This window comes from Podarcis melisellensis (genome assembly GCF_964234715.1).
Source record: "Podarcis melisellensis genome assembly, chromosome: 6".
Lineage (NCBI taxonomy): Eukaryota > Metazoa > Chordata > Lepidosauria > Squamata > Lacertidae > Podarcis > Podarcis melisellensis.
In genome coordinates, this window is record NC_138538.1 from 60,588,331 (window position 1) to 60,610,460 (window position 22,130).

A 22,130-nucleotide genomic window follows, 5' to 3' on the forward strand; every position below is an offset into this window, starting at 1 on the left:
TTCCATGTTAAAATGAGAGTTCATATAACCGACCATCCTCCTCCACATAAATGTCCTGCTACTAGTGTCGACCATGTTTTGAAATCCAGCGCTGAAGTATCTTCCACTTTTAGAAAGAAAATGGGTGGAAAAATCATAGAATTGTAGAGTTTGAAGGGACCCTCTGCAATGCAGCTGTCCCATGTAGGATTCGAACCTGCAACCTTGGCATTAGCAGCCCTGTGCTCTAACCAAATGAGCTATACAGGTTCTATTACATAAAAAAGAATATTGAGATATTGGCACTCAGAGGCGGAAGGGAGGCAGAATAGATTTGTGTTTGCATGAAAGGGCCCATGTTATGCTGGCTGCTTGGTCATCATAATAATCATTCATTCATTCATGTCAATTGCATTTTTAAAAAAAGTTTTATAACATGTTCATGCCTTTGGAAAAATCTGGCTGCATAAATGTTCCTGTATATGTAGATATATTTCATTGCAAATAAAACTTCAGGAGGTTCACGTAACTGCATTGAAAACTATGTCTGTTCAGCATGTATGCACAAATGCATGCCACCTCATTCTCCTTACTGTTGGGAAGTGCGTAATGAGTTCATGCATGGCAGGAATTGCATTTCCTGACATGGAAGAGAATTGAATTAGCCCTTACTCATCCAGAGTGCTGTATGTTCTCAGTTTTGAATTTTTAGATCGTAAATACGTTTGATAAAACTATGACTGTGCATGCCTTCTGAGACTTTCATCTAAGCATTCAACTATTCATAATCCACAGACATAGTTCAATTTATTGTCACTTCTTATTTGGCCTTCAGTATCACAAATTAGGAATTGCATGCTAAGAATAAATGATCTCGCACATGGATGATATGAAGGTAAATTCATTAATGCTTATGAGAAACTTCGTTATTATTACAGCACAAAATAGAAACTGGAATTAATGAGGTGTACCAGTAGGCTTGCAACAGCTTAAATAGACATTTTAAAGGCTGCGGTGCTTTGTTAATTCCGGCTAAAATATTCAGCATTTGACAGATCCTGTTTCATATTACTCTGTAAAATCTTTAGAGCTTTTTATGTTTTCATTAAGGAACACAAATTCAGACATCCTTTATATGATGGCTTCAGTCGAAAAGACCATGTGACTAATTCCATATGCCCAAGGGAAATTGAAATTGAGGGGACTTCCATGAAGATCTCAAAATCTGTTGCTCAAAGAAGGGAATTATAAAAATCTCACTGGACATGCCCAAGCCTTTGGGCAGACATAAAGTTCTCAGCTTTGGCTTTGCATTTTGTGCATTTGGTTTCTTATATATTTGAGAGTAGGGGACACAAGTCAGAGAACAAGGCAATGTATATCCCTTCCTCATTAATTCTTACATTTTCTGGAACAAACACAGCAACAATACTTAGAAGACATTAGCCAGCTCATCAAAAGGAAGCAACAGCAAAAGCTGTGAATAGATTACTTGGCAATTAATCAGCTGGAGGGTTCAGATGAACCTCATAAATCTTGAGAACAAAGTTCAAGCAGTTTATAATAGCACCTGAACCCTTAGATTTATTCATTTGGTAATCTCTTTTAAATAATACATAGTAAAGAATTAGCATTGTAATGAAGATGAGAAATCCATTTTTAAATATTCTGTGCTTTAAGAACATTTTAATTTTGTATTTGCTTGATGACCTGGTTTTCTAGCAAGAATTTGCTAGAAGAATTTGCTGAATATTATTGGAACCATATTACTTTTCAAAAATCAAACTTATCTAAGATATGAGCTCACAGCATCCATAACATAAAAGCCTCTCTCAGTGATGAAAGTGAATGATAATTTCATAGATGCAAATATAGTGGCATTCTTGTATCAATCCAATTCTCATACCAAGGATTGCCGCTTGGTTCCCCCTCCACAATTATACACTGCGGAAGACTGTAGACATTGTTTATATACCGTATTCATTTACTTTGCAATACCTTGTCTTCCATTGATTTAAAAGCCAATATTGTGTTTATTCTTGTTGCTGAAGAAATCTAGGTTACTACTGATCTAGGTTGCTGTTTCCAAAAATGGGGATTGGCCATTAGCCTCTTTCATGCATCACAGTATATCATAGTTAATAGTTTACCATGAATATGCCCATCTTGGCCAATTTGCTCTTCCCTGCTTGCCCTGGGAAGAAGAAAGCCATAAGAGACCTTACAACGAACCACAATTTGTGGCCAAGGTTTTTATTGATTTGCTGATAAAACTCCACCCACTGCCTCAAATAATTTCAAGAGAAACTCATTTAATTTGTCATTTCTTGCATGTTGAGTTTTCCGTGAAGCCAAATAAATAACTTTGCAAATTTATACATTTCATAACAAATTTTCTGAAACACAAGGATGCAAAATCAAACCTTTATAATTACTGACATATATACCAGGACTGGGGAATCTGGTATATACGACAGCTCCTGTCTTCCCTTATTATTTCCTTGACGGCTGGGGATGATGGGAGTTGCAGTCCAACAACATTAGGAGGGCCATAGGTTCTCCACCGCTGATGCAAACATTGCCATCAAAGTGCCGGTTCTTCACAGAGTTTCACAAATCAAAAAGACACAGGCCTGCCTAAAGGAGCTTACAGTAGGAGGCAATGTGAACAAAGGAAGTAAGAGAGGAGCAAGTGTGGCAAAGAACAAAATGAAAAGAGGGATGGGAAGGGCCAAGGGATGGAATCCAATGTTTGTTTCTCCTGAATACAGGCAATTTTTATCGTTTCCACTGTAGCCTGTGAAAATATTTGCCTTATGTTTTCTTAGAGAATTTTGATATGAAGAACAATGAACTCACAAGACAGGGATTTATGGATCTGAATCTCATGGAAGCCAGTCAACAAGGCAGGGATCTTAGCAGTCTCTGGATGACTTTGCGGTCAATGGGCTACAACAAAGCATTGGAATTGACTGAGGTATGATCAATGTTGGGCAAGGTGAGGGGGAAGTAGCCACAATGTGCAATTTTGCTGATCTTAAGTTGAACCAGTTACAAAGTCATAATGTATGTGCTTCAAGCTTTGCATGTTATCATAGAATCATAGAATTGTAGAGTTGGGAGGAACCCCAAATTAATTAATAGTTTATGTGTCATATAGATACCCAAAGTAAAGGCATCACATCTGTTATCCAAAGGGAAAGTATCCAAAACTTTCTCCAGTCCAGCAGGTAAAAGGGGCTAATGAGACTGACAATATGGAATCCAAAAACAGTGCAGCTGGCAATTGGTGGTGGTTCTTGCTGCAGCAGTTCCTTTGGCCAAAGAGGCAAAGCAGCTTTTCAGATGAAGCAAAAATTGAAGCTCAGAATATTCTCTGGCATGCATTTGCTACCTCTTCAGATATTGTCCATGGCCATGTAAGGATAAGTAGTTCCCAGTTACAGCTTGGAAATAAGATAACGGTCCATTTCAGTCATCAGGGGAGCACTGGCTGCTCCCTGCTCCATTGTTAGCATTAACTGTAGTGGAGCATTATGTAGCATTGTCACAATCATAGCTAACCAGGGAAGGAGCATTCAAGGCTTTTAAAACCAACTGCTGTGCCTATCTTGCAGTTTTAGGTCATCAAATAGAACAGGTCTAAGGTCATTTTCAGGTTCCCCTACCCAAAAATTTAAATTTGGTTTCATTGAATGGATCAAAATATATCTACAATGACAGATATAACAAATGTCCCCCCCTCACTCTTTATAGGCATGCCCCTTTTCCATTCGCGTCTATGCAGAAAAATGCAAACCCAGGATTCAACCTGTTTGTCTGGAAGCAGGTGGTGAGCAACTTAAGACAGCCATTTGTATGAGTGTGGCTAATAAAGGAGACGCTAAGCCGATGGATGCCAGTGAAAATATAGTTATTTACACTTATAAAAGTGATACACGGATCACATCTGTTATTGGAAACAAGGTATTGTATGAAATATATATAACAGGAACAGCCCTTACATAAGCATTTCCTTACAAATTCTTTTTGTATTTTTGCCATTTCCTTATCACAGTCAGACTGGGACCAATCTAACCCTTCTAGTTAAGGGTCTTTGTTGTCAGTGACTTGAGCTGGACTCTCACCTTGAAGCCAGACATGTAGTAAGCAGTAAATTCTGACCAAGCAAAGCCAGGAAATGAGGTGTGACTGGCTCAGCGGGACAGTGCTATGTTGCTGCCTTCCTGACTGTGTCACTGCTGTTTACAGGATAAAGGTGGGGCAAGGGGATGGCAAGGTCAGAGCTGCATGGGCACCCCAGTGGAGACAACTGGGCGTTCTTGCCTGTTTACTAATCAGCTCCAGTCACCTGATGGGCCCAGAGAGGCATCAATTGGAAGTCCCTTTGCAGAACAGCTTGTTATTGAAACCACTTGTAAATGGATTTCATAGGTGATCACTTCTCAAGTTGTTGCCTGACATCTTAATGTTGTCAGGTGATTGACCCCAGCTACATCTCAAAGTTGGGTAGGATGCAGGGTAAGTTCCCCACTTGTAGCCTAGATTGTCAGCAAACCTGTGATAGGCTTTCCCCTATGATGATTGTTGCCACCATGCTGTCAACCTGGGCTTGGGTGGTGGGGAGCCTGCCTAATGACCAGTTCACCATATCCAGATTTATACTAGGTTTACAGCAAAGAAAGGGAAGCGGTTTGAATTTAAGGATCAAATGGATCACGTGAATCGGCCTAATGAACACTCTTCATTTCTCCTTCCTGATTTCTGTGTATATATTCAGGAACTAGAAAAAGTTGGTATATTGGGCATTTCCACTGTATATTTTGCAATTTATCTTTACTAGGTTTATTTCAACTTATTGCAAGTTTTCATATATTCAGTATCCATATTAGTGAAACATTTTATTGCCAACAAATTCCATTCCAAATAAGCAATGAAATATTAAGAAATAAAAAAGGAAAATGGCAAACAGCTAGTCTTCAGTGTACTCTATACTTAATTATTTATCCAGGCTAATCAGTATCACATTAGCTCAGTAACAGTGAAAAGCAAATAGACCAAACTTTCTGTAGTGTTCTTTGCAAATGAACTTTAAGGACCTTGTGTGTACGATAAAATATGCTTACCATAATAAAATATTTCTAAGCACTTTGTTTACTAAAACATGCTATACCAAATGGCAATCCATTTAAACCCGAGTAGTCCAAATAACAAAGGTCCTCTTGTCTATATTTCCCTCTACAACAGCTTTAACCACTTAGTTGCCAACAATCCCACCTTAGGCTATAAATCTGGTCCATTTTTTATTTTAAATCTGTTGATGTGAAGAACATATGTAGAAAATGGAGTGGGAGATAACCATGTATGCTGTCCTCAGCTCCTTGAAGGGAAGGTAGGAAATAAATGTAACAAACAATATTGATGATGATGATGATGATGATGATGATGATGATGATAATGCTTGTTGGTTATTCAGGGCCATTATGACCACCATGCAGGTTGCCCTGCATGACATGGTTTAATGCCTGGATATCTCTGTTTCAGCCATGGCACTACTGAGGAACCAAGCAACTTTTAATTTAAAGTTCAACTTTGCTTTCCTCTTAAGTTGTTGCAGTGAGTTTCTATCTCTTCAAAACACCTAAAAATACACAGATGCCCACTAATAAGCCCTGGAGCCTGAGAATTATTGGCCTATATACACAATAATGACATTCACAAACATTCATGATCTCCTTGGACAGTCTACTCCCAAACCAGCCTTTGGGAGTACTGAACTGCTGGTGATAGACCATGACACAACTGGAAAAAACCACTGTCAAAACCACTATTTTATTTTTCTTACTGGGTTTTTTAAGGCTAGAGGTAGGGACATAAAAAGCCACACACAATTTTTAAGAAGCAAAACAAAAATAAGTTGATCTGATATTTCTGGTTGAATTTAAAGATGGGTCCTGGGCCTCAAGGGGGTTGAAAATCACTGCCCTGTATAGATTGAGTTAAAAGCAGAACTCCCGTAGCTAATACTAGGTTTATGATCTTTTCAATGGACAGTATTTAGATAATTTCTTAATGGTCTTGCTTTTTCTTGTAGTGTCATTAATATTAATCCCGTGGATTGATACTGCTCTAAATGTGTTTATGCTAAAGTTGCTTTTCTCTTAACAGTCTGAAAGCAAAACAGTAATTCACCTCAACAATGAGCAAAGTAGAAACTGTGTCAGTAATAGAGGACTCAACACTTTTGCCATTGAAGTAGCATCCAACTCCATGATGGTAATTGCATCTATTTATTTAAGATATGTATATTCTGCCTTTTGACCTGCCTTTTGACCTGTCAGGGTCCAAAGGGCAGCTTAAAACAGCAAATGTAATAAAACAATCCCACAAACAAACCAGGGACAAAACTGATGCTGTTTAAAGCTGTACAGTAATACGCTATAAACAAAACGTTATACACAACCATTTATGTCCTGTTCTTTAAAAACATTTTCTTGCAGACTTGAACATGTGAAAAGAAAAAGTGTCAATTTTTAGGAAAGTCTAGACAACGTGTCCATGGCTGGGTATTGGCATTCATCATAGCCAAATATGTACAGTATTTATTTCATGCTGTTGATAGATTTGTTTTCCTATTCTACAAGTTTGCACAATGCTTTCAAGTACAGGATAAACTTCATTTCACCACATCTTAGATCTAGAGTTATGCACATGGATCTCACAATAACAATTTTCAGTGTTTTCCCCAGTGAACAGCTCTCCAAAGTAAACTCCCAAACTGTTCTCTAAATGTGGATGTTTTGGTACAAGAACAGCTGATAGAGAAACTGTCTCTAGTGTCCATGCCTGTGCCTTTTTCTGTTCTGTTTCCCTATTACATATGACCCAGCTGTCACTAGTTCCCAGGTATAGTACTAAGTTTTTGGTAACTATACTTGATAAAGCATTCTCCCTGTTTTTGCCTTGAGGGTTCCCTTTTTGAAATTTTGTTAGCACAAGTTGCCAGACTTGTCATTTTTCAGACTTTCGCTCCCTTCACGGAGTCACTAGAGTTCAGTCACTTTGTGGGAATGAATGCATATAACCCATAGTGCACATCCACTTAAATACATGCATATGAGCATTGAGGAAGCATGCAGTGCACAGCCCGCCATTTCACACATTGCAGCCACAGAGGTACGGTATATTTTGAATGGCTTGTCACATATTGTAGAACAGTTATGTTTCTCATGCTTTTCATTAACCAAAAGTCTAGGCTTTTTCACAATAGTAGATCAGGGTTTTCACAGTGTGCAATAATGGAGGGAAAGGATGCTTGGCCAGTAATCCTCAGTGGGTGGAATCCACTTGGTCTTCCTTGTGCTTTTGCTCTAGTTGGAAGTGTCACTAATGGAGGGATGGGGTGATTTTTGCTGATTTCCTTCTCCCCCCAGCAGTTCCCAATGCTTCCTCAAAAATATGGTAATTATGTACAATTCTAGAGGTAAATCTCTAGCGTATTTACAAAAGTTAAAACATAGATGTAATTCTATAACTAGTTACAGGGGAAGTGTGGGATAAACATTCAAAGCAAGAAAAATAAATGGGGTGTGTGTGTTAATATATCCTAGGTAACTATCGACACTTTCCATAGTTCTTGCACAATACAAATCATTTTTCTCTTGAAATTGTTATTTCCTTTTTCTGCTTTTTTTATGCAGGTCTGTCAGCATGTGATGCCACAGAATGAGCAAGAAGAATGGATATACAGCTGTGTTTATTCTATCTTGCCTTAAGCTATCATAGGTAGGAAATGGCATTCTCTTGGTCCTTGTAGAAAAGATTCAATCTTGCACTACACGTTGATACATGGATGGCTTGGTTTATCTCATCATTTTTAAAACCAAGAATCTGTTCCTCATTTTGGATTATTGTGGTTATCTTTTCAAGAATCTATCACAAATCTTCAGCCTTTGCCTTTCTGTACAGTTTCATACATAAGCAGGGGACTTAACAGAGGTGGCCTGATCCAAAAAACACATTCTAATATTCCTAGACATTTCTGTGCATAAAGACAAACATCAGAGTGCAATATGAAGATGATGCCTCACATCAAAGTTTCTTCGCTCCACTTTCAAAACTGCAGCTTTCTGTGATTGCAAAACTGGTTGTGGCCTTTTATCTGGGATTTGGGTCTGAAATGGTCAATCATGCATTCATAATCTTAAACCTGTACTATTGCTGCATGTTTGTGTACAACTGGTCATGAAGACTCTGCAAAAACTGCACCTGCAGGTCCACCTCATTCTCAGCCTTGTGAATAATACAATCAGTGCATTGCCTGTAACATCCATTGTCTGTGCTATCCTTCCTGCAGGTGATGGACTTGGCCTACAGAGCCCTTGATAGCTAAAATGATGATATTTTAGATATTAACCCCTCATATTACAATGTCTAAGATATACCAAGAGGGTCCAGTTGATTATGGCAAGTATGTGAGGAGTATATAGAATGAATTTACAGAGCAATATTTGCAATGGCTCATCCACAAAAATTAACTTAAATTTTTGAAGAGTATCCAAAACCTGAGTTTGACATCTTTTGGAAGTAATGTGAAAACATTTTAATTGTTCTGGCTTTGGGTGGTGAGAATTAATACAACAATAAGCAATATTTAGCATGACTATTTTTATGACAGTCTTAATATGTGGAATATATATATATATATATATATGCTTTCGTAGATTTTCACGGGTACAGGAATGCAGGTTTTGGTGTCCTCGGGTGTCTTCCCGTGTAAAAGTTGGGGTGTCTATGCGACGTTTCGACGAGGTCTCACTCGTCATCTTCAGGCTGGTGCTTTCGGCTTCTTGTTACTGGAACAGAGCAGGATCTCAGTGTTTTAGTTCCTATAAATACTGTTGAGGGGGTGTGGTGTATAGCCTCCAATGTTCTGGGCAGAGAGGAAGTTCCCAGGCTAGTGTGCCTTTTCTTCTTTTGTTCCTTAATTACTTGAGGGATATCTTGAGTGATTTCTTGAGTGATATCCTGAGTGCCACTTAGGTGGGTGACCCACCTAAGTGGTACTCAGGATATCACTCAAGAAATCACTCAAGATATCCCTCAAGTAATTAAGGAACAAAAGAAGAAAAGGCACACTAGCCTGGGAACTTCCTCTCTGCCCAGAACATTGGAGGCTATACACCACACCCCCTCAACAGTATTTATAGGAACTAAAACACTGAGATCCTGCTCTGTTCCAGTAACAAGAAGCCGAAAGCACCAGCCTGAAGATGACGAGTGAGACCTCGTCGAAACGTCGCATAGACACCCCAACTTTTACACGGGAAGACACCCGAGGACACCAAAACCTGCATATATATATATGCAGGTTTTGGTGTCCTCGGGTGTCTTCCCGTGTAAAAGTTGGGGTGTCTAGGCGACGTTTCGACGAGGTCTCACTCGTCATCTTCAGGCTGGTGCTTTCGGCTTCTTGTTACTGGAACAGTTCCAGTAACAAGAAGCCGAAAGCACCAGCCTGAAGATGACGAGTGAGACCTCGTCGAAACGTCGCCTAGACACCCCAACTTTTACACGGGAAGACACCCGAGGACACCAAAACCTGCATTCCTGTACCCGTGAAAATCTACGAAAGCATATATATATATATATATATATATATATATATATATATATATATATGAGAAGTTGCTTTTTCCAAGGTCTATTCCTTGCTCTAAATTGGATTGGGGTATGAGAATTGTAAACTGGCATAAGCTTGCTCACCTGAGCTGTAATAAACCAGGCTGTGTGCACTTTTATCAGTTCTTCCCCTCCATTCTAAAGAGTACCTCCATTCAGGGTGGGGCCAGACTGTTGGTGCTTAAACTAAAGAAGTAGCAAAGTGGCTTTTGAACTGATTGGGGAAAGCCAACAGGAGCTGAGAAGTATTGGCTCAGGATAAAACATCCCTAAGAGATGTGTGTGAAAATGTTTGATTGTCCAAATGTGAGAGGATGATACCAAATGCCATAAGGTGAAAGGCATGTGCCAGAGGCATTTGGAAAAAGAGAGCTGGCATAGGTGTTTATATGCTCATGCTAGAGATTGGCTAGAATAAAGATGGATGAAGTGCTTGGTTTTAAAGGAGAGCATTGATACAGAGAGCACAATGGAAATGTGGTAGGCATGGTGTGAGATACGAACACTATACAGTGGATAGGGAAGGGCACACTGGAGGTGGTGTTGCTCTGTACCTCAGTGATGTTGAGTCAAGCAAACTAGAAATCCCCATAGGGCAGACTCCTTCATGGAATTCCTGTGGGTGGCAGTACTGGGCCCAAGAGGAATGCAGGAATGCAAACTTTGACAAACACACACACAGGAAAAAAGTATCAGGCAGACAATCCAAGATGCAAATTAATAATTCAAGGAGCACATCATTAAAGCATTAAAATCAACAATAAATAATTTTACAAATTACCTAAAAAGACAACAAAATGATCTGGACTCCTTAGCAGGTTTTGAATAAACATCCACAAATTTATTAGTTGAACACATGATAGATAAGGCAAGGATATGTACAATTTTATAACATGCAGAGAGCAATATGTGCAAAGAAATCAGAGGGGAGCTGATGGCAGTCCTTGGTGGGGGGGGAATGGGAGGGATGGGGAGGATAAAAAGAGGGGAAATAATGTAATTTACTATTTGGAATGATAATTTGTTATGTTGAAATTGTTTAATAAAAATATTTTTTTTTTAAAAAAACCAACCATAAATAATATTGAATACATTAAAGGAGGAAAGCAGCTAGAGAGGCCGTTCAACTGTTGGATGACAAAGGAGTCAAAGACGTGCTAAAGGAGGAAAAGGAGTTTGCATAGATGCAAATAATTCAATCTTCACCGCAAACGATGTAAGAGATCCCTGTGCTTTAGCTAACTTTCTAAGGAATGGAACCTTGGGAACTGAAATAAATAGCGGTGACAAGAGATGAAATTCTAGACTTTATTGATGAAATAAAAACTGCCAAATCAGCTAATCCATAGGGCATCCATCCATGAGAGAAATTAATGTCTGTCATGGGAAAACTGGTGGAAAGCATTGTTATAGCTAGGATTGCCAAGCATATAGAAGAATAAGTCTTGCTGAAGGAGAAACAGCATGGGTTCTACAAGAGGTAAGTCTTGTCTAGCTAACCTTTTAGAGATCTTTGAGATGTTAACACTTTGAGCATATCTATTAGATATTGTATGGTGTGTGTGGGTGTGTGGGTGTGTGGGTGTGTTGGGCGTGGGTGTGTGTTTGTGTGTGTGTGTGTGTGTGTGTGTGTGTGTGTAGTATCCCACCCTTCATCCAAAGATCCCAGGATGGTTCACAACAGAAAATGAGAATACAAAATATATAATAAAACTAAAACAAACCAATAACCTCCCAATAACCAACAGGAAGTTTACACATTGCTACCCCTATCGCTAGCAAGTCATTTTGCCAGAGGTGAGGAACTTTCAGCTGCAGATCTAATTAGGCTCCCCAGCCCCAATTTAGCCCATAAGACTATTTCTGCCAAGCTGCATCCACTTGACATCAGGTGCAGGGGAAATAATACTGTAATGGGGTGTGTGTACTGCCTCATGTGTTCTATTATGCAGGGCAGGCCTTATCTGCCCCCCCCCCATATTTTATTCAAGTTGGCACCCCTGCTGCCAACACTTTCAGCTCCCACTGCTCTGCTGTTTGCTTGCTCAGATACTGATTCAAGCAAGGGCTGTCAGCTTACACCACAGTCCAATTTTAAGTTTATATTGAGCTTATCTGGTGCACAGAGGACATTTCAAAGAGGATTCAAAGACCATGTCCACCCTGTGGATACAGGGTCTTTTCTTCTTCGCCATATTGTCCATCGACTCTGATGGAAGAAAACAGTGCGACCGAGATAATGGCCATATTAAATTTATATTGAGCTTATCTGGTTCACAGAGGGCATTTCAGTTGATGCAGTGGCCCTGAACAAACTGGACAGGGCAATGTTCTGGAATTTAAAATTAGGCCACAACTTTATTGATTCCCGGTGTAGGTTGGATTTGGCTTAGGCATTGGAGGGCTGGTGGAGGGAAGGCACATGATAGAGTCAAGACTAGGATTAATGGGTCCTCCCCAAGACACAGGTCTACACGGATGACCCTCCCAAGCCACTGTGGCCCATCTGCCGTACACCTAGGCTTTTGGACAGAGACTTCCAACTAGACTCCTCTAAGGGGCACCCCCGCCTGATGTTAGACTTAAAGAATTTCATGCAAATTCGAAACCAGGGAAGAGAAGCGGCAGAAGAAGATTGGAAAAAAATTTAAGGATTATCTAAAGAAATACTGTAAAATTAATGATTGTTAAAATGACGCTGGATTATAAAATAAGGAGTTAATAGCGGTAAGGGATAATTTAAAGAAAACGAATAACATTAAAATTAAACTAAAAGTAAGGGAAGGATTTGCTGACAAATTAATCAGAAACTAGAATACAGAAAGGGGAGGTATGAGGAAGTCGGGAAAGCAAGCTGTAAGAAAGTAAAAATTGAATTTATACGTGTTTTCTGTTTGTATTCTTTATTTTGTCTTTTTTTCTTTTTTGTTTGTTATTGTGTTTTTTCTTTGTTGTGATAAAAATTTGTGGAAACTTCAATAAAAATTTATTTTTAAAAAAATTAAAGAATTTCATGCAGTGGCTTCTCCGCCAAAGTTGTGACCATTGCTATGGGGAAGGCAAATCCAATATTAAGTTTATACTGAGCTTATCTGGTGCATCAGTGTCCATCAAAGACTCATAAGCAGTTAGGGGGAAATGACAGGTCCTGTTAGGAACCAGTAAGTGTCTACAGAACAGGAAGCAGAGAGTAGGAATAAATGGAGAGTTCTTACAAAGAAGGGATATAAGAATAGGATCATTATTTGGATTGCTGTTTTTAAACTTGTTTATAAATGGCCAAGAGTTAGGAATGAGCAATAAGGTAGCAAAGTTTGCTGATGATCCCAAATTGTTTATGACAGTAAGAACAGAAAGGAGCTCCAGAAGCAGCCTTCCAAACTGGATGAATGAACATCAAAATAGCCAATGTGAGTGAATGTAAGCAAGTATAAAGTGATGTATATTGGGGGGGGGGAATCCTAATTTGATGTATATGTTTTCAAGTTTTGAACTGGCAGTTACTGGCTAGGAGCAGTGGTGGATAGTTCAATGAAAATGGCAACACAATGTATGACACCTATGGAAAAAATGATTACCATGTCAGGGTTAATTAGATAAAGAATTGAGAAAAACCGAGCCAATACATATATTTGGTGCAACTTCACTTGGAGTACTGTGTACAGTTCTGGTTTTCACATTTCAAAAGGGAGAATTGAAAAAGTTTCAAAACGCCTATGAGGAAATGTTATAACTGCCTACTAAAAACAGGCTTATAATTTAAATAAGAGATCAGGTTTATATGACCTTGTCTAAGAAAGTGCAAGAAGTCTTGAAAAGCTATATTTGTATCACAGCCACTCTTGTAGATTGGCTTCTTATGCCGTAACAGGATACTAGGCAAGTAAATGTCAGTTATGAAATTTAAACCATGCTTGGTCGAGTGCAGAAACTGCCTGCTTAAGTCTGTCTAAAACTGTTCTCATATATATGTTTGTGTGTGTGTGTGTGTGTGTGTGTGTGTATAAAAGAAACTGTAGAACTAATGAAAACTTCATGTTTGGAAAGTAATTTTTAAACAGAGAAGCTAAAACAACATGTTTAAACAAGGAATAATAAATGAACCATGTATTCTAAAGTATAGAGAGAGAAGTAAAAATAATAAATCAAGGTACTGATTTTTAAAGTCCTAAATTTCCTTGTACCAGTATACCTTAAGAATCTTGGCAATTGTTCTATCAGGGCAAGCATAGTGTGATTTTGTGTGTATGCATTTTTTTCCATCACCAAACATCTACTGATCCCTTTTGCTGCTCATGAATAAAGGCATCCATTTACCAAATATTGCCATGCATGGTGTCTATGGCGGTGCACACAGAATCTTAGAACTGTAGAGCTGGAAGGGACCCTGAGGATCATCGAGTCCAACCCCTTGCAATGCAGGAATATGCTGCTGTCCCATATAGGAATCGAGCCTGTGACCTTGGTGTTACCAGACCATTATCTAACCAAACTATCCATGGATTTTTCCATCTCCCTTTTTATACTGGACTGAAAAAGCCAAACAAGTACAGTACGTCTCTTCCGTCATAAAGTAAGGCTACATGATCTAGCACAATTGTTGGTGGTTACCATCTATATAACCCAAAGACAAGGCAGAATTCTTGTTTTCAGAGGGCTTGCCAGTGTGGGCCTCCCTGTACTGTAGCTGAAAGCATCAGCCTCTGGTAAGCTAATTTTTAAGAGCAAAATAATGAGAACTGCTTTTTGTTGTTCTAAAGTAAAATAAAGCTTCATGAAAGTCAAATAGGATTTGCAAAACCATGCTTATATTTTGGTTTGTAGGATGCTGAATTATTTAATTTTAAGCGGTGATGGTATTAAGTTGTTTTTTTTTAAAAAAAAGACTTTTATAAAATTATGACAATATGCATAAATGCTTTGCTAGATAATTCCAAACTCCATCCTCATGCGCCACACCGCAGGTTACAGCATCATGCAGAACCTGCAAGAGGTCTCTACATGACTTCAGATGAGGCAACTCTGACCTTTATCCAAACAGTAAGTGGAGTTTTTTCTTCTTCTAATACTTGCCTATTTGAAGCTAGATTAAAGCAGTCATTCACTTTACACAAACCAGATGTTTCATATGTGAGAGCATGAAGTCCTGTCTAAGGACTTAGGCAGACACACACAGACTTCTAAGGACTATTAACCATAACCCCCCCCCCATTGCAAGGTAAAACAGCTGGAGAAGATTGTGAGAAATATCTGGGGGGAAAGGGTTGAGCAGCCCCTGTCTCACACTCTCAACTTAGTCTTCCATCACAGAAGGCTACATTTCGTAAACTAAGAAAACTGGAGAAACTACACACAATTGAGCATCACCATAAGAGCATATGACTTGGCTCTGCAGGGTCAGACTAAAGTCTGTTTAGTCCAGCATTCCATTACCAATAGTAGCCATTGTGAAAAAGGCCTATTTCCCCTCTTCCATCCCAATCCTTTTTCATTTATATTGTGCATTTTTTATTTTATTCCTGAGGGACAAGGATTGTCTTATTATTTATATTTATATCTATATTTATATTACATTCTGGGAGCTTTTTTGCCAGTGATAAGTGATAAGTGGGGTAAAAATACTTTAAATAACTGGGGCATATGCAGTATTTAATCTTCTACCTGACTGCTCATTGTTCCATTATGAAGAAATCACTTTTTAAAAAGTGGAGTGAAGTTTGCTTCTGATTTTAATCCAGAAAAAACTGTATCCAAGATACTGCAACTTCAGGAAACAGTTGCTCAGTGTAACCAGTTTGAGAAGCTCCACTTCAGAACTTATCAGTGTACAGTAACCCAAAGCTATAAACTTCAAAAGCAATTTGTGTGGCACATGTTTATTTTAGAATGCTTTGACCACTTGACTTTATTATTGACCCACCCCCCCCCCCCCCAGCCAACTTCCCTTCTCTGAAAATTGTGGCCTAATTGAATAAAATAGATTATAATTAACATTGTATGTGAGCATACATGGTGTTTTTTAAAGTATAAGGGGGCTGGCCCCTTTCTGAGGAGCTTACCATCTTAAATTCAGCACACCATGGAGGATGAGGGAATGAGGGAGGTGGTGACAGATAAGCAAGGAAGCAATATAGGATTGTTACACTTAACCATGCTTTGATACAGTTAAAACTGGAATGAAGGGATTATACCATACTTCAGATATGATTTTTTTTTAAGGAGGTGAGCAAATAAAATCACTAGCAGAAGGTGGATTGGTAACCCATATGCAAGAGAACTAGTTGATGATTATATATTTGTTAGCAGTGCTGATGTACAGCTCAAAGACCCTGTTTTGGCCCCCAAAGAAGCAAGGTGATGGACAAATAAAAGCTTGGACTTTGTCTATGATAAAATTAAAAAATCCTTCTAGTAGCACCTTAGAGACCAACTAAGTTTGTTATTGGTATGAGCTTTCGCGTGCATGCACACTTCTTCAGATACCCTGAAACAAAAGTCTCCAGACCCTTATATATTATAGTGAGAGGCTGGGGAAGGGTATTACTCAGAAAGGTGGTGGGAATGGGTGATTGGCTGATAGGTTGCTAAACCTGTTGACTGTTAACGACTGCAATTGGTCTTACAGGAAAAAGCAAGGGGTGCGATGGCTAAAAATAGATTTATCGTGTATAATGAGATAAGAATCCAATGTTTCTATTCAGACCAGGTCTCTCTATGGTTTTAAGTTTGGTAATAAGTTGCAATTCAGCAACTTCTCTTTCCAGTCTATTTCTGAAATTCTTTTGTAATAAGACAGCTACTTTGAGAATATAGAGTGTCCTGGGAGATTGAAGTCTTCTCCTACTGGTTTCTCTGTCTTGCGATTCCTGATATCAGATTTATGTATATTTATCCTTTGGTATCTGAAGAAGTGTGCATGCACGCGAAAGCTTATACCAATAACAAACATAGTTGGTCTCTAAGGTGCTGTTGGAAGGGATTTTTTTATTTTGTTTGAACAAAGTGAAATAGTTATGAATGAAATATGTCTCGAATCTGTGCGTACTCCCGCTGTCGGCTATGGGCTGCTGCCGTCTTATACATCCATACCTGCTTCAGTATGAAATCGGTGAGCACAGGCTCGGGCTTCGCCGGCGCAGCACCCAGCCGGGAAGGGGAAGTGCCGAATGGGGCTGCAGGCGGGCGATCCGGAAGGGGAGTCTCATCTCCGGCGCCTGCGGCTTTAAGAGGGCGGAGCTGGCTGCTCGGTGTGAGAGGTGACTGCAGAAGTCCAGCCCCGCCGCTGCTACTAGAGGCGGAGAGAGGCGAAGGCAGAGTCACCCTGCAGCCAGCCCAGCTCCCCAAGCGCGCCCGCCCGATCCAGCTCCAGCCCTCGGCACCATGGTGAAGATCGTGACCGTCAAAACCAAAGCCTACCCCGACCAGAAGCCCGGCACCAGCGGCCTCCGCAAGCGCGTCAAGGTGTTCCAGGGCAATGCCAACTACGCCGAGAATTTCATCCAGAGCATTATCTCCACCACCGACCCCGCCGAGAGGCAGGGGGCCACCTTGGTGGTCGGCGGAGACGGCAGGTTCTACATGAAGGAGGCGATCCAGCTCATCATCCGCATCGCCGCCGCCAACGGGGTAAGGGGGGCCGGAGGCGCGGGGGTCTCGCTCTCTAGGCGCCCTGGCAAGCGCGCTGGAGGAGCTGGCGAGCTTCGGAGGTTCCCTCTCGGCGCAGCTCGGGGCTTCCTCTGCCCTCCCTTCGGGCGTGCTCGGGCCCCGCGGCTGTCCTGCAACACAGGCGTGTGAAATGAAGCTGGGCGCGCAGGACAACTCGTTGCCCGAGGGAAAACGAAATGATCAGGCATTGCCAACCACAAACCGTGTTCCTTGCTTCCTGGTCATCTTTGGGCCTGCTAATCAGGCTTTGGGTTGTGTTCTGTGCGCTCTGATGGGCTCTGTGCACTAGGCTAGTGGCTGTATGCATCATTATAAAGTTTCATTTTTCCTAATCTTCCTTTTATGCGTCCCCTCCCCATTATTTTGAGTGGAGTGTTGTCAGGATTTGCTGGTGAATGGAACTGCCATTGCATTGTCATAAGCAAGAGAAATAGCCATGGCAGAATTTAAAATCCTTGTCTAAGTTGGTAGGAAGGGAAAACTAATTCCACACCTGAAGCTTAAATCCCAAAACAAATACAAATTTCTAGTATCAAATTCAAAGGAAAAAATTATCCTGCCTACAGAGTTTTTTTTTATCATTCTCTTCCGTTTTGTGTTGCCTTAATGACCACCACAAGTGATGTGCTCTAGGCAAAAATATGTTCAGAGTGCCCTTTATGAAAATGTTTCTTGTGACTGTAGCGACTGCTAACAGAGAACGAAACACCAGTAAAGTAAGAGCAAGTTGGGACTGAGGTACTGCTTAGGTAAGTTAATTATTTTTACACACACATCCGTTGCCATTAGAGGGGGGTGTTTGTGATGGCACTCCTCTTGCCTACTGCAAAAGGCTCGGCAATCTCTGACATTTAGCTTAACCTTTCAGGCATTAGAGATATGGTTTCTCTTGCTTTGCTGCAGGAGTACGTGCAGCTCGTAACAAATCACTTGAAAGGTGACCCACCATTTAAAATAAAGTAGGATTTTTGGAACTTTGCAAATGGACCTAAGTTACTTCTTACTATGTTTGCGCAAGCGTGACCTTTTGCAAAGACCTTGAATGTGCAAAAGCTTGTGGTTATGTACCTCATGACAGTTAAAAGTCCACTTCTTATATTTTTTAACTCTTGATTTCCACCCCTGCCCCCTCTCCCGAAGGCAGCTTTAATGCCAAGTGCATTGCTAGGCCTCTTGGCATGGTTCTAAAAAGGCCTCGCTTCCCTAGCAGCGAAAATGCTGGCCTCTCGCCAGCCAGGAACTAAAATGATGATTAGCATAGATTGAAAGAAACTATCCTTCAGGTACATATTTCAAACAAATGCTAATGAGGCATGGGCAATAAATCAGTAGGTTTTTCTGTCCCTTTGAAAGTAAATAGATTGCCCAATACTATTTAAAGGTAATCTTTCCGAGGGAGAAGGATAAAACTTGTAAGACTGATATCTGGGCTTCTTAAGCCTGCACAACCTGAGACCTAGCAACCTGTGCAAAGTTCACCAGCCATGCATTGCAGCCTCACAGACCCTGACAATCCTTGTGGTTTCCCAGTCCCAGATAGGAAATCAGTATTGCTGCGTTAAATGAATCCTTGATGGGACACTATGCATGACTCCTGGGTTGTGTCACTTGCAAAGTAATGGGTTTGCATTTCTAGTCTATGGTGATTTCATTTAGTAGTCAAAGTGTAGCTATGCCTGTAACCAATCTAGAATACATAATAACATTTGTTTGGCACTTTCAAAATGTTTCACATATGTTATCTAGTTGCAACACAACAACCCTCTAAAGTAAGTCAGCCCTATTACCCCCCTTTTGTAAATGTTGAGTCTGAGGGAGAGTAGCATGTCTAAGACCATCTAAGGAGTTCATTACAGAAGCGGGATTTGAACTGGCGATTTACTGTTTTGTAGCTCAGTCTCTTATCATTTGTGCTCCATTTGCTCTTGTCTCCCTTTGCATACCTACTGTACTTGCATTATTTATAGTCTTAATGGTCTAATTGTTGAATTTTTCAAAGGTTTAAAATGATTGGGCTCAAAATTTGAGTTTGTACTATGTTTTTTTTTTTTAAAAAAATATTTATTAAGGTTTTAAAGGTTACAAAAAGAAAAAATAGAAAACACCACATTAAACAAAAACAAAACAACACATCACAATAAGGGAAAATAAAAAAAGAGAAAAAGAAGAAAACAGAAAAATAAAAACAATTTAAAAAACACAGCGAATCTTCCCATAACTTATCTCTCATTTGCTTGTTTCCTTGACCTCCTCACACCTCCCTTTTTTGTATTCTAGTTTGGTTAGCTATTTCAGCAAATCCTTTCCATCTTTTCCAATTTTTGTCCTGTAATTTATCTTAATGTAATGTAACTTTACTTTCCCTCCTTTCACCAATTAACAGTCTGTTTTTTCTTAATCCTTTATAACATTTCTGCTAAAACCACATAGCTTCATTCCAACATCCTTCTAACATTCCTTAATTTTACAATGTTTCTGTAAATAAACTTTAATTTTTTTTCAATCTTCTTCCACCAACTCTTCTCCCTGGTCTCGGATTCTGCCAGTCATTTCCACCAGTTCCATGTAGTCCATCAACTTCATCTGCCATTCTTCCCGGGTGGGTAAATCTTGTGTCTTCCAGTACTTCGCGATGAGTATTCTTGCTGCTGTTGTAGCATACATAAAGAAAGTTCTATCCTTCTTTGGCACCAATTGGCCGACAATGCCCAGGAGAAAGGCCTCTCGTTTCTTCAGAAAGGTATATTTAAATACCTTTTTCATTTCATTATAGATCATCTCCCAGAAAGTCTTAATCCTTGGGCATGTCCACCAAAGGTGAAAGAATGTACCTTCAGTCTCTTTGCATTTCCAACATTTATTATCGGGCAAATGATAAATTTTTGCGAGCTTGACTGGTGTCATGTACCACCTGTAGATCATTTTCATTATATTCTCTCAAGGCATTACATGCCGTGAACTTCATACCTGTGGTCCATAACTATTCCCAGTCAGCCATCATAATATTATGTCCAACATCTTGTGCCCATTTAATCATAGCTGATTTCACCGTTTCATCCTGAGTGTTCCATTTCAACAGCAAGTTATACATTCTTGACAAGTTCTTAATTTTGGGATCTAACAGTTCTGTTTCCAATTTTGATTTTTCCACCTGGAAGCCAATTCTTTTGTCCAAATTATATGCCCCCATTATCTGGTAATAATGGAGCCAATCTCACACTCTATTTTTTAGTTTTTCAAAACTCTGCAGTTTTAATCTGTCTCCCTCTTGTTCCAAAATTTCCCAATATTTCGGCCATTTGGCCTCCATATTGAGCTTTTTCTGAGCCTTCGCTTCCATTGGTGACAACCACCTTGGGGTTTTATTTTCAAGCAAGTCCTTATATATTATCCAGACATTAAACAGTGCTTTTCTGACAATATGGTTTTTAAACGCTTTATGTGCTTTGACCTTATCATACCACAAATATGCATGCCACCCAAATACATTGTTAAAACCTTCTAGGTCCAGCACGTCAGTGTTTTCAAGAAGCAGCCATTCTCTCAGCCAGCAAAAAGCGGCTGATTCATAATAAAGTTTTAAGTCTAGCAGGGCAAATCCACCTCTTTCTTTAGCATCAGTTAATATCTTAAATTTTATTCGAGGCTTCTTGCCCTGCCAGACAAATCTAAAAATATCTCTCTGCCACTTCTTGAAACAATCCATTTTATCCAAAATTTGCAATGTTTGAAACAAAAACAGCATCCTTGGAAATACATTCATTTTTATCACAGCAATTCGGCCTAGCAATGATAGCTTCAGATTTGACCATATTTCTAAATCCTTTTTCACTTCCATCCAACATTTCTCATAATTATCCTTAAATAAATTCACATTCTTGGCAGTCATATTTACCCCTAGGTATTTCACTTTCTTAACCAGTGTTAATCCTGTCTCCTTCTGAAACCTCTCTCTCTGTCACTGTTAGATTTTTCTCTAAAACCTTAGTTTTCATCTTATTCAACTTAAATCCCGCTACTTGTCCGAATTCTTGGATCAGTTCTAGTACTCTTTTAGTACTAGATTCTGGCTCCTGTAATGTCAATACCAGATCATCGGCAAATGCTTTCAATTTGTACTGTTTAGCTCCGACTTGTATACCTTTAACCAATTGGTCCCTTCTGAGTTTGTACTATGTTTTTTAAGGTGCTGCCCTTAGAATAGGAGTGCTTACCATTTCTTGGTCTGAGGACCACTTTAACCCTTGGTTAGTCCTTCAGGGGCTTCGTGCCAGTGATGGGTGTGGTCAAAAGTGGGTAGTCAGACAGGCACACAACCCCTCCTCCTCAGCTGATCCAGGGTTACTGCCTCTACTCTGCTCATCAAATGAACGATTTGCTGACTGGGAAAGGCCTTTGGCTTTTTTTGTGGCCTTTTAGAAGTGGGTGGGATGTTTTTAATGTATTTCTTTTTCCTCTTGGTATTAATGTATCGGTGGACGGTTGCCATGGGCAAGATATGGTGGCTAACAAATAATAATAATAATAATAATAATAATAATAGTTGCTCCAGTGTTGTATCTACAACCCCAGTGTTGTATCTACATCATCCCCACTCCCCTTGCCACTACTGCCAAAATTGCTGGAAGCAGGCAGCAGGGGCAGACAAACTGGAGGGGTTGGATCAGTCCCCACCCAACTTGGGGTTAGCTGCTCCCTCCCCTAGGATGTTTTAAGTCCAAAGTTTGAAAGTCACAAGTACGGGCTTGGAAGCACATGGATCCTACAGGTGTGTTCAGCAAGAAACTCACTGTTGACAGAATATT

The 22,130-nt window shown here is 39.8% G+C and overlaps 3 protein-coding genes across 12 annotated transcripts in view; 2 read left to right on the plus strand and 1 right to left on the minus strand.

The window, feature by feature from the left end:
• ITGB3BP (integrin subunit beta 3 binding protein) overlaps positions 1–22,130 on the minus strand; it is a 90,387-nt gene that overhangs the window by 59,720 nt on the left and 8,537 nt on the right.
• The window catches only part of EFCAB7 (EF-hand calcium binding domain 7), a 60,707-nt gene that overhangs the window by 26,367 nt on the left and 12,210 nt on the right, over positions 1–22,130 (plus strand). For 3 of the 10 annotated variants that reach the window (XM_081915787.1, XM_081915786.1, XM_081915784.1), the window contains 4 exons: positions 2,808–2,956; positions 3,736–3,945; positions 6,148–6,255; positions 7,680–8,305. In XM_081915787.1, coding sequence (XP_081771913.1) covers positions 2,808–2,956; positions 3,736–3,945; positions 6,148–6,255; positions 7,680–7,754 — 542 coding nt within the window. In that variant the 3' untranslated portion in view covers positions 7,755–8,305. Of the gene's footprint in view, positions 1–2,807; positions 2,957–3,139; positions 3,692–3,735; positions 3,946–6,147; positions 6,256–7,679; positions 8,306–10,759; positions 11,231–11,301; positions 12,159–13,004; positions 13,071–14,624; positions 14,701–22,130 lie in introns of those variants that run through there. The other 7 variants (XR_014169444.1, XR_014169445.1, XR_014169446.1 and 4 more) reach the window with 7 other exon arrangements.
• PGM1 (phosphoglucomutase 1) overlaps positions 16,935–22,130 on the plus strand; it is a 32,777-nt gene continuing 27,581 nt past the window's right edge. The window contains exon 1 of the mRNA XM_081915810.1: positions 16,935–17,286. Coding sequence (XP_081771936.1) covers positions 17,041–17,286 — 246 coding nt within the window. The 5' untranslated portion in view covers positions 16,935–17,040. The remainder of the gene's footprint in view (positions 17,287–22,130) is intronic.